Raw genomic sequence first — 12,939 nt, 5'->3', positions numbered from 1 at the left:
CCGTTATGCTGACCTGTATGTCGGTACAACAACCGGTACATCTATGTTAACTGTCAGCCTAGATTTGTCATACCTCATCACAAGTTCCTTGAATAAGCTCAAACTGCATGGTGCAGACACTTTGAACTGAATCATTTTTATAATATAATAATTTCTATTATTTGTAATCTTCCAGAAAAAGTAGAGAAACATGGTCTTTATCGTAGTTCGTCTTAACGTTAGATCCACACAATACGTAAATTTTAATTAAGGAACTAGAATATAATTCGACATCGAGGTTTCCGTTATATTCGTTTGTTGTGATATTTACAATGATCGGGAAAGGGAAAATTTTAATTCTTTACCAAGAACTTATTATACACATCTGAATTAAATATTTTTAATTTTCTCAACATTACTAATGCGCTTGAGTCGAAAGTTATTAAAACGTAGTTTTATATGTAATCTGATAATAATACATAATACTTACTTGGTAATATAAATAAGAGCGATGTAGTTTCTCTTTCTCTCTCTCTCAGGCTTAAAGGTATTATGATCGATCCAACTGGCCAAATTTTATTGATCACAAAAACGCTATGTTCGACCGCAGATTCCGGTCCTTTTCAAGCGTATATACATTACTCACATTCAACAGGCAATTCATGACACTGTGCTCGCAAGTCAGAAACTGAAGACTAGAGGCAGAAAAAGAATTTCCATTTTGTATTGTGATAACTTAAATAAAATAAAGGAAATATAAAATTAGAGTATCTAAGTAAAACTTACATGATTATGTGCTCATAACGACAGTTGTGCAGATATACCATATGATAAAAAAGCTGCACAACTGTCGTTATGAGCACACAACGACGCATAACGATCGAGTTAAAGAATCGCACTACTGGCGTAACGAAAACGAGCGTAAAACCTGTGAATGGCCAAGTTCCTTACGCTGGTACGCCGGTACGTTGTACGCCCACCTGGTAGCAGAGTGACTAACACATCATTGGATGAGTGATAATAACGTCTTAATGATATCTTTAACGTCTCAATAAGACTTTTTTAGATGTCATCTTGCTACTTGGGCGTTAGCTGGCTCCATTAGCTCCATAAGATTTCATCTCACCTTTTCACTGCATGACTCCACCTATTGTTGTCAGATTAGTCAGATGATGTTCACCATTGCTAAGAGACCTAACAAAGCCTTTTCACGTGTCAACCGAGTCCGGTATATCGTTTTCCACTCGCCCATTGGCTCAAACAGATCAATTCATTACTCAATAACTATAGCGAATTTTACAAAATGGTACGTGACTTTTCCTTTCAGTTTGAACCAATCTATCTTCACACGTTAGCTTTCTCAAAAATTGCCAGACACCCTTATAATCCATATCGTGATAATTATCTATATCCCATAATCTGCTCAATAAAATTGATAAGCGGAGCTTTTCCGGCAAGTCGACACAAAGTGTCTCGTTTCGTCTTTGTTACTCATTGCCAAAAAAGAAAGATAGAACGACGTTCGTGTTGACTTGTATCGCTTGCCGGAAATAATAAAAAGTTCAAAAAATAAAAGTTTAATGAATAATATAATTAGACTCGTGAAAGTGTCAGAGATTTAACGGCGAATGCGAGTCAGGCACGGAACGTGTGATGCGCAAATAAATAAAACGAATACGTGTATTTAACAGTGACGAACGTTTCGGCTCTTTTTTCGAGCCATCTTCAGCGTTTATTAGGAAAAGAAGATTTTAATTAAAAAAGTTTAATGATTTCGAAAAAATATGTTCGTTAAATCCGTTGTTTAGTACATATTATGTTGTACAAGAATTATGGTGTGTAATAGTTCATTTATCAATTTATCACAGCAGTTTATATTTTTATCTATAAATTTTTTTCGAGGACAGGGGTCTCTCATCTCTGTACATATTATTATTATTTTTATACGGAAGAATTACGTTCAACGTACATAGAAAGTCGCATTTCTAGAAAATATATTTTATTGTAATTATTATTTATACTTTACACTTGTCCACGCGACAATATTTCATAAATAGCTCAATTTTACATTCAGTAATGAAGCAAACTGTACCGATACATATTACTATATTTATATTGTTACGCCCGCGCCGAGGCGCCCGGTAGATGCGAGCCGGAGAAGTCGCGAGTCGTCCCCTTGACGATTCGCGACTTCTTCACTTCTTCTCCGGGCGCGGGCGTCTCGGCGCGGCCGTAAAAATATTATGGCAGCAGGGTGTCGCGTTCCGGAATTCTCGAATATCCGGTATGTGCCGTGATAGTGCCTCATTGTACAGGACATTGTCCCAAAAGTGTCCGCATGCCAATGTCCAGAATCTCACGAAGAAGCTTAAAAGCTTAAAATTTCGATCAAGACTTATATTATAAATCGTAACTTATCGTATAAAATTATGTGTGAAAGAAATTAAATTAGAATTATTCGATAGTCGTTTAACAAGAGTTCAATTATATATACAACGATTCGCTCGAAATATATATCTATATTAATTATTAATATGTAAATCAAATTAATAAATTATATCACCTACGCATGCGAGAGGAAATACTTATTATTCTACTTTCATCCCTGTATGAACACACAAATGCACGAGACCGACGCTTTATCGTTGATCTGTGCTTCTCCTCGCGATCCTGTACGAACAATCGTACGCAGCTATAGCTATATGGCTATTCTTATGTTGTACAAAACAACAAAGCATATAAAACAACAATCGTTAGCGTCACGTGTTTTACAATGCCGGCGACTAGCCGAAACTTCTGACAGTTTCTCGTGTTACGGATGGTATGTACATGTATGTAGCGTTATACGAACATTTTCGGCCAAGAATTCAATCTGTCATATTATCATGGTCACGATAATGGTAATCTCTTTATCCACGCGCTCTGTTATCTATTTTAGTTATCTAGCAGCCTTTCCTTGCCAGGGTCGTACGAATTCTTCCCGTGCGTCTCGCATTTACAGCGATTCCGTATTTACAGGGCATGTTAATCGCACATTATTTAATTGTGATTTCCGATCTATAGCTTAATTAATTAAACGATATCTTCTCATGCGCGATGGATTCAGAGTCAATCGACTATGGGCCGAACAAAAACTGCCCATTAAACACCAATCAACATGTAACTTAACACATGGTGCGTAGGGTACATGTTACTTGGTGTTTGCTGGATGATGATTAACAGTAATGAGGATAAGTCAGTTTCCCTTCCCTCTTTAAGACAGAATTCTCATTTTACTTGAATGGAATTCGTGAAAGAATCTGCGCTCGGGAGAGGGAGGACGAGACTTTTGCGCGTGGACCACCGAGAACAACTATAATTACCTATACTAAAACTACATGGGTTGTACGGTGTCCTTTGTGTTATGCCCCGATATCCTCGTGAGAGGTTCTTCGTCGAGATCGTTGGAGATTTGATTCCAATGTTCATCCTCCTCTTCCTCCTCTTCGTGCAACGAATCTTTCCTGAAAAGCAGAGTCACAGTTTCTTTAATGTCGTAATAAGGATTAAGAACAAGAACAGATTAGCGAAATTAGCTTTTCGAGGGATACTTTGATCAAAGTAAAAATCTAATCTTGTAATTTACGGTTGTAATTTGCGGGCTATATTTAAAAATTTTTTTTACGATATCAATTTCTGTTAAACGATAATAATAATCGAGGAATTTTGGGAGATTTTCACTCTTATTATCAGAACATTACTAACTGATACTTGTTGCTGGACGGCAGAAATAAAGATTTCGGACAGTCCTTGAAGTAGGGCCAACACTCGCCATGAAATTTCCCGCGGTTTTCCGCCTCGACGTATTCCTTGAGGAGATTTGCGAACGGCGATCGACTGGCGCTATAAAGATAAAACGTTTGTATTTAACGTCACGCTTTTTTATACGGTTTATTATATAACTATTTCCAGTTACGGAACAAAATTATTCGACAGGGCGCTTTTCCAATATACTTTTAAACCAGGAACGGGCGCCTGGTGATTTTCACAGTATCGAAAAAATAAAGCTCATGCCACAGTAACGGAATAAATGGCGTGCGCGTAGCGTAGTGTTCTGGTACTAATAAATTATCGTACATAGAACAATCATAAACATATAATTAATAACAATGACTTTTCATTGAGATGTAAAAATCATCTCAGGTGAAAATTTATAAAAAGAAGAAAAAAACCAGGCACCCGTTTCCGCATTAAAGCTCTACGCGAGTCCGGAATGTTTATCCTTCACTTACGTGAAGAATAACTTGAGCATTTCACCGATCAGCCCAAAGTTGTTCAGATGGTGTCCCTGAACCTCGCAGATCGCCCTCAACAGACACGCTTTCCCGTTCATTCCCAGCGTGCTCAGCATATCCTCGGCGGTGCCGTAAAGCAGGGCCCGTTCGCCGCCGTGGAACGCATTTCTCGGCATCTCCGTCGCATCCCGCTTGTGTAATCTGCGCTTGATAAACGCCGCGATGAAATCCGCCATCATCATGCCGGCCTGCCGGCCCTTCAGCTTCCTGTCGAAGCTCGGCGGCAGAGCGCCGTACGGGTTCTCGTTATCCGTCAGGCCCAGCTTATCAAAGTCGACTGGAAAAGAAAGACGCGTGATGATTCTAATATCGCGATTTTCTGTAGGATCAATCCGGGAATGGTCATCTGGGATGATTATCCTCAGTGTCGAAAAAATGAAGCTCACATTACAATAATTTTAACACTAGAACTATCAAGGAGGTCAACATGACTTTGACATTTTTTAAAATAATTATTATTTATTTTTAGAACGTCACAATTTCTGAAATTTACCCTTACTTTTATTGAAATATACAGATAATTAATTTGTTTTCTCTCTCTCCTTTTTTCATTTTAATCCTTTCGGTAGAAATAGGTATGAGACCTTATATATAGGTATATTGGTTAAATCTTTGGTAGTTTCAGTGTTAACGTACTTTTTTCGTTTTTTAAAATATTTTTTTTGTTTTTCCTTATTTTTTTTTAAAATATATTGAATAAATCTATATACACACTGTCCTCAAATACTAATAAATTATAGAACAATGAAAAATATTCAATATGTAATTAATAATAATGACTTTTGGGTTGTACAAGTCACCCCCGATGATCGTTTATGCAAAAAAGAAAATGAGATGACCGTTTCTGGGTTAATCACACGGACAAACTCACTCGTGAACGGCAGACTGATGGTCATGTTGCTGAGGAAGCCGTAAGGCGGGTGCCGGACAAAGGGCAACGCCAACGTTGGCGTGATTGTCATCACGGTGCCAGGTGGTAGCGCGATACGACCGTCGTTCGTGAACCAGAAGACCCTCTTCTGTCGGTGATGCGGTGCCTGGCGAGAAGAGGACTCGCCCTCGTGAACGGTACCACCGGCACCGCCGGACGTGGACGACTCCTTCAGCACAACCAGACCGAGCAGCAGTTGCAACAGAAGACGTCCTCTCTGCGACATCCTGCGCTGTCCAAGTTGTCGCGACGAGACACCTGTTATATGAGCGTATTGTTACACAGAGACAAATTACGAAAACGTTCTACGCGCGAATTTATCGGAAAAACCTACGCCGAAAAAAAGAAGTATCGAAAAGCTTACACTACCGTTCAAAAGTTTGGAAGCACTAGGTTTTAAGAAAAACAAAACAGTGGCAGTGGTGCTAATACTTCCAAAGAAAAATGCCATATGAGAAACTTTAGTTTTTATGGTTTAAGTAAAATATAATAATTATTATTATCATATTTATTACTATATTTTATTCAGACCATGACAACTTGTTTTTTTCTTGAACAGTTAAAACAGATAGCGAAGTTTCTCGTATGACATTTGGCTTTGGAAGTATTAGCACCACTGTTTTGTTTCTTGTAGCAACAACAAATAGTAAGCAATAACTATCTATAATTTTCTTATAAGAATTTTAACTTTATTTCAATTTTTTTTTCTTGGTTGAATTAAGATATAAATGACTCCATTCAAGCAAGTTTTCTTCAAGATTATAGATTGTTGCGTTATACACGGTTACATATGCAATTCTTGATTTGATACTTTTTCTTTTCCTTTGTACGAATTAGAGCGATTGAGATTTCTTTTGATCCTCAAGTTCATCGCTCTCGCGCGTTCGTCTCTCCGAGAGACGAATAAATTCGCGATCATAGGGGGGAAGGGAGGGGCTAAATAGGTACCAGACAGCATCGACGGTGGACCGTAGATTAGATTAATCGTTTTATTTGCGAACGAAACGCGTATAATAATTCTCATCTTCCTGATGGCTCGCCGGCGCCTCAAGTAGGCCGCGCGACGGACCCCGCGGAATTATTTGCGATAAATCCCGCGACGATGCATGCGTATACTGCTATGTATCGCAGTCACGAGACTTACGGTACCCGCGGTGTACCGCGATTGAAGCGTCAGGGAAAAACTCTTCTGCGACAGGTATCGCCGATGGATTTTGTCGCGCGTCTGCTTCTTCGTCGTCGTTGTCGTTATAGCGGCGGCATAGTCACATCCTGGTTCGTGCAAGAATGGACGAGGCACGCGCGAGAAAATTTTCCCCTGATTGATATTCGGGACGGGTAGTGCACCTCGCGCTGTCCAATTCGGCCAATTAGAAACTTAATTTGTGGGTAAGGAGGATAGAGAGATATCCCCTCTCAGGGGGATAACTGTGCCCCTTCGTCGCGCCGATAAGCTAAACGCCCATTTATCACGTTGAATGAAAATTCGAATGTGAGATGTGAGAATTATTCGCTGAGATAAATGCCGGAGAACGTTGTAAACAGCTGAGACGGAGAACGGAGCGAGTTTTCGTGGAGCTGGAGACTTGGGGATTCGGGGGAACGCTTGAATTAAACATAAGAAAACTATGAACTTGACACGTTAAATTCGTAGTGTCAAATTAGACTCAATGTGAGTGATTTTTAATCATTTCTATAGGTCGCCATTACTCCTACTCTCAATATGTCATTAATTTAACTAAAACAATGTTAATTTAACTAAATCAATGGAATTATAATAATACTGTTTTGTGTCAAAATAATAAATTTCGACACAAATGTAATTAAAAATAAGAAAATGTTATTTAACTCAAGATTCTGGTTTAGATTTCATCTTTTAATATTTAACATGTGAGTGAGAATCCGGAAGAAATCACATTCATGGGATTTTCGTTTCATCACAATATTACCGCCATTACGTTTCTATATTACGCGATTACGTGACGCCAGCGGAGGATATCATAACTTACACATACATACACGGCGAAATCGCACGCGGCGCACCGTCTTAATTATGACGAACGCGCCGCGGAACGCGATGTCGATCGTTATCGCGAACTACGTGCTGCGGCATACACGCGTCTCTCCTCTCCCTTTACGTCGAACCTGCGTGACGACGCGCATCTCGTCGCCGTGTCTGCTTGCCGGTCACCGGGACATTACGTGCGCGAGTCCATTAGGCTTTGGTCATACGACCGGCCTCCCTACCGCGAAATGAGCTTCTCCCTTTGATCGGCGTGTAACAGTATATAAACTGCAAAACAGCGTGGTCAAGAGGAACCGGATGACCGGGCTGTTGCCCTAGAAAAATGCAAGTCGCGTTTGTCCGTATACCGTCGCACTCGTTCCTTTTCCCCTGAAATGGGCTGTTCGCCTCACGCGCTCACACTGTTAAATTCGTAGTGTCAAATTCTACACAATTTGAGTCATTTTAACTCTTTCTGTAGGTCGCCACTACTCCTACAAAAAAAAAGAAAAAAGAAAAAAAAGAGGAAAAAAAAAACCTATGTCGTTAACTTAACTGAACCAATGAAGATGAAATAATACTGTTTTGTGTTAAAATAATAAATTTTAACACACATAGTTATTAATAATGTTATTTAACTCAAGTTAATTTATCGTTTAAATTTATTCTTTTAATATTTAATAGTGTAGGTGGAACATAAAACTCATAATGACATCATCGTGACTTTATTATCACTTAAAAGTTATCTGAACATGTCTATGTAACTTTTAAAAGTGATCATCATGAAGTCATTATGAGTTTTATGTACTACCTAGGCGAGCACCGCTAACCCCATCGTAAGTCCGAGCTAAGATATTGATACATAATATAATTTATTGTGTCTTAATCTTAAATTAATTATCGATAGCGTTTGGTATTATGCTGATGTAATATTTTCCTTAAATCTCTTGGGAATACATTGATATCATCAATATAATTGTCTTTCTCAACATCTTGAATTGATGGAAATAAATTACATTGATATGATCTTACGCAACTATATACATAGTCAATGAGCGTTTCCGTTCTGTAATTGCGGCATGAATTTTCGGCGCATTAAATTCGCGAGAAGGGTCAATACCCTCGTACCACGGTATCGTTTCTTTTTATAAAACCTGCCCAAATTTGGATTTAACTCGTTTTACGCAATCGTGCCTCGACTGTTGTAACAAACCGTTCATCACCCTCACAAAAAAAAGAGAAGTAACGTTTCTGCGCATTATCTTCCTCGAGAAATCAGTGGAATCACCGGAAACGGATCAACACGATTCGATCTAGATTGAATGGCCTACATTGTTTAATGCGTGGCGAGACTTGAAGTTCGGCGAGCGGATGGGGAGGAGGGTTGGGCCGACCGCTAAGTGTCATCGTTCGGAATACGAATTACGATTGACCCCCATATTTCGATATGTGCGCCGTGTCGTGCGTGTTCTTTGCGAGGGGGGCGCGCAACCGCGCGCGCGCGGCCGACGCGCCTCAAAATTAAACTCTGGGTAATCAGGTCCGGGTACTGATAGGTATATATTGGGCCGCGCGCGCTTTTGACGAGGCACCGTTAGTTAGCTCGCAAAAAAACCGGGTCGGTTTTTAAGATCCTGATTCCTGCAGGCGATCCGCGAGAAAGGAATGAAACGGCAGAATTCGGTAATATACCGAATAACCGTTTCGGTAATCATCGGGCCGCTAAAATGCCGACTCGAGATGTTGGTGATTGGCTTGAGGAATTCTTTTCACGCAAACGGATTCTTATTATTGTAAAAATAATACCGAGGGTGCCAGTTTTTGAGAGACATATTATACTTTGAGAAGGTTCATCGTTGTTATTGCTATCGCATATTGATCGATTTTATCGCGTTTTTCCCGTCCATTTGGTGAAATTTGACCAATCAGAGTAGTAAAGTTCACTAAACTCGAGATCAGTTTTCTTTATTCTGATTGATTAAATTTCAATTTAATCTCAATTCCAATCCGTATAGTCTGATACGGGCTTTATCAGATCGACGCCCTCGGCCCTCCCTGCGTTAATTCGCAAAGCTCTCCTCTGGATTCGCCGTCGTTAAGTCTTCCACTCTTCCCAATTAATACGAAAAATTTGTCGTGCGATAAATGAAGTAGTGCTCTTAGGTCTGCCGCCTAAAATCAGTTCACGGTTGAGTTGCAGCGAACTGATTTCAACGATAAACGCAAAACGTTATACGGTTTTTGCTTCGGACATTGCAGCGTTTGCAACCGCGAGGTTGCACCGATCTTAATATATGCATCCACGTACAGATGGATATTTTATGTTCCTTTCGCATCAAAATGCAGCGAATTCCTGACCTAGTGCCTCCTATACTCGCGCTTAACGGTAGTATCGTTATAATGCGCCGTACTTTAAAGAATCGCGCTCCCGATGACTTCCGCGAGGCGAAAGGAAAAAAAAAGAAGGCGAGGAGAAGATGAGGAGAAGGATTCGTTATCCCTAAAGCGATGGCTCGAAGCCACGATAAATCCCCGCGTGGCTTGCGCGAGCTCGTCGTCGATAATTGTAATCAAGATAACTTGTACCCCGACTGATCTCCCCCTCTGTGTCTCTCGGGGGGGTCGAACATCTCATTCGCGACTTCAAGCGTCGAGCGCGTGGCATTACATCGCGAGCGTCGTAGAACTTTAATTTACGGTGCGCGTAGCCACGTGTGTCGGGCGAGTAATTACCGCGCGCTCGTAATCAGCTACTCTCTAAGTATAAACGACACGTGCGCATGTTTTTGCCGTGCCGGCAATTACGACGGGCTGGAGTAATTATTATAGAATATTGTAGAAAAAGAATGTACATATTGCTGCGTAATGTCAAAAGGAATAGTGAGACATTAACGGAATCTTCAATCTCGATATGCCTTTCGATACGTCTTTTCGTATCGAATATCAGTTATGATATGATCCTTTTTTAAATAACGACGTAAGGAAAGATATATTTCAATATCGAGGCGGATTTGAAAAATTTACATGTCGCAAATATCAACGCACATGCAGTGTTAAATTCGTTGTGTTAAATTATACTCTATATTTGAATAATTTTTTTTACCATTTCTATAAGTCGCCCCTGCTCCTACTCAATATGTCGTTAACTTAATTAAAACAATGTTAATTTAATTAGACTAATAGAGTTAAAATAATACTGTTTTGTGTTAAATTTTACAATAATAAATTTCGACACACATGCTAGTTAAAAATAACATTTAACAAAAAATATTATTTAATTCAAGGTATTGGTTTAAATTTCATCCTTTAATGTTTAACAGCGTGGGATCGCGATTTCACGATCCGCGGATTTCCCTGTGTTTATCGTGCATTCATACGAAAGTGAACGTGGCGATTTGCAGATATCTCGATGCGATTATAGCCACGTGCTATTACGGCGATCCAGACAGAATCATATGGATGCAAATTTAAACACTTTATCTTGTCGGTATAATAAGGATTGATCAAACAGAATCATCGATCAATCGAATGCTGAGAGAAAATAACAATGGATTCTGAACGTTTTAACTGAGGGAAACTAACTAAATATCGCGGGAAAGTAATCGAGAAGAATCAGTCGTGGTCGAGAGTCAAATCCTGCATCTCCATAATGATAATGCAAGGACGAACGTTGGACTGGCAAAGAAAGTCCATCTGAATGTAAATTTATTTTTCAATTTCGTCGATCTTACCTAATAGAGCACCTTTCAAAGTATAACACGCTAAGTCCATAGGCCAATGTAACGGTTATCGAGAAATAGGCTAATGATTACTTTCAACAAAAAATTATTTTTTTTCGAGCACAAGAACGAAACTAATCGTTTTTGGTAGTCTTTTGAACGCTAAATACGATCCCGTTTGCCAAATTGCTCTGTCACGTTACAATTTTGAATATCCCAAAGTTGATCGGCATAACAGGATTTCTAATTAATATGAATTGTCTTTAATTTCAGAGCCGGCGGCAACATGTGCGACGGCTCCTTCACCGAAACTTTCTGCGGTATTCAGGGGATGACGAGTACATCGCCATCCAGGTAATGTCGGTGTCATATCAGGGTAGCAGGCCTCTCAGGGGGGTAACGCACTCGGTTAGGCAGGCAAGGTGATGCGGGTGGAGCACATCAAACGCCCATGAACGCTCTCATGGTTTGGTCACGATTATAACGATGGAAGATTCAAGAAAATTTGAAAATGCACAACAGCGAAGAGACTCGATAAGTGAATGTCTAATTTCTTGGTTTATCCTTATTTCCATGAATGACTATAAACTTCAAAAAACGCGGATTTCTCGGAAAGATTGAACCTTGATATTTCCCCGAATTCTTTTTATTTCTAGAATTTTGGTTAGTTGTGCGTGAGTTAACGTTATGTAACATTTAATTAAGTTTACATTTAATATAAAGTTATAATATATATCGTGCTTTTCGGTTCTACTTTGAACCATTTTCAACGAAGCGGTAATAGATAAGTTAAATAATCTGACACTGTCCGACGAGCATTGAAACAAACATCTCAAGATTGAAAATAAACAGTGTGATTTTCACGAAAAAAAGTAAAATCTGCTACCATTTATAGTCTGCAAATCAATTGGATCGGAAAATGAAAGTTAGGCCTAACTAAGATTACCATAATAAATTTTCAAAGCTATAATTTTGTTCTTGTGCTCGAAAAGAAGTAATTTTTTGTTGAAAGTGTCATGGGTCTATTTCTCGATTATCAAGCGTTACATTGGTCTATGATCTTAGCGTGTTATACTTTGAAAGGCGTTCTATTAGATAAGATCAAGGAAATTGAAAAACAAATTTACACTCAGGTAGACCTCCCTTGTGAGGCTACGGCCCGAATACCACTGGCTGAAACCAACACTTCAGGCCCGGGTCACTCCAGACTTGAAACCAGTCAGATGGGCCTCAGTCGGGCGAGTACGGAAAATCCGGATTTCCAGGGAACCGCGAAATGCTACGGGACGCGATACTGACACGTCGCTTTATAATACGAAGCTCTGATATATTGACGCGTATACCGTTCGTACGAGAGGGAAGTGGGATAACGTACTCGTGCCGAGGAGGTCTAGACAGTTAACAGCTTAATCACGTGCGATAAATCGAATAGATCTACGTGCAAGACCTTCTGGAATTTTATCGATACGTTCATTGTTATATTCACAGTATCAAATTACACTCAATTGGAGCCATTTTTAATCATTCCTGTAGGTCGCCATTGCTCCTACTCAATATGTCATTAATTTAATTAAAACACTGTTAATTTAACTGAACCAATGGAGTTAAAATAATACTGTTTTGTATCAAAATAATAAGTTTCGACACACATGTAGTTAAAAATAACAAAATGTTATTTAACTCAAAGTATTGGTTTAAACTTCGTCCTTTAATATTTAACAGTGATGATTGCCTAAGCGAAACGGCAGTCTTACGTTCATTTCCCTCGCGATCATTGACAATTTTTCGTCCACTTCACTTACGCCAACGTCGGTTAACTGTAAGCTTCGGTTAAACTCATTCCTCGTCTCTTTCCAAGGGGGCAGTTAGACAGAGACGAAGAGTGAGTTTAACCGCGGAAGGTTACAGTTAACCGACGTTGGTGAAATTGGCCCTTAGAGAATTCATAAAAAGAGTTTGAGAGGATTTTAA

The 12,939-nt window shown here is 39.4% G+C and overlaps 1 protein-coding gene across 1 annotated transcript; it reads right to left on the bottom strand.

Annotated features, from left to right (window-relative positions):
• Positions 1 to 2,017: 2,017 nt before the first annotated feature.
• LOC112463900 lies at positions 2,018 to 5,493 on the bottom strand. The gene is made up of 4 exons (XM_025030584.1): positions 5,185 to 5,493; positions 4,251 to 4,590; positions 3,724 to 3,861; positions 2,018 to 3,482 (listed from the first exon to the last, which is right to left on the bottom strand). Exons 1-4 carry the CDS (start codon positions 5,468 to 5,470, stop codon positions 3,353 to 3,355), a joined length of 894 nt encoding a protein of 297 aa, XP_024886352.1. The 5' UTR covers positions 5,471 to 5,493; the 3' UTR covers positions 2,018 to 3,352.
• Between the last annotated feature and the right edge of the window lie 7,446 nt (positions 5,494 to 12,939).

This window comes from Temnothorax curvispinosus, unplaced genomic scaffold, assembly GCF_003070985.1.
Source record: "Temnothorax curvispinosus isolate PA1 unplaced genomic scaffold, ASM307098v1 QBEX01013732.1, whole genome shotgun sequence".
Classification (NCBI taxonomy): domain Eukaryota; kingdom Metazoa; phylum Arthropoda; class Insecta; order Hymenoptera; family Formicidae; genus Temnothorax; species Temnothorax curvispinosus.
Note: the sequence above shows the minus strand (reverse complement) of the source record. Positions and strands in the feature narration are given on the sequence as shown.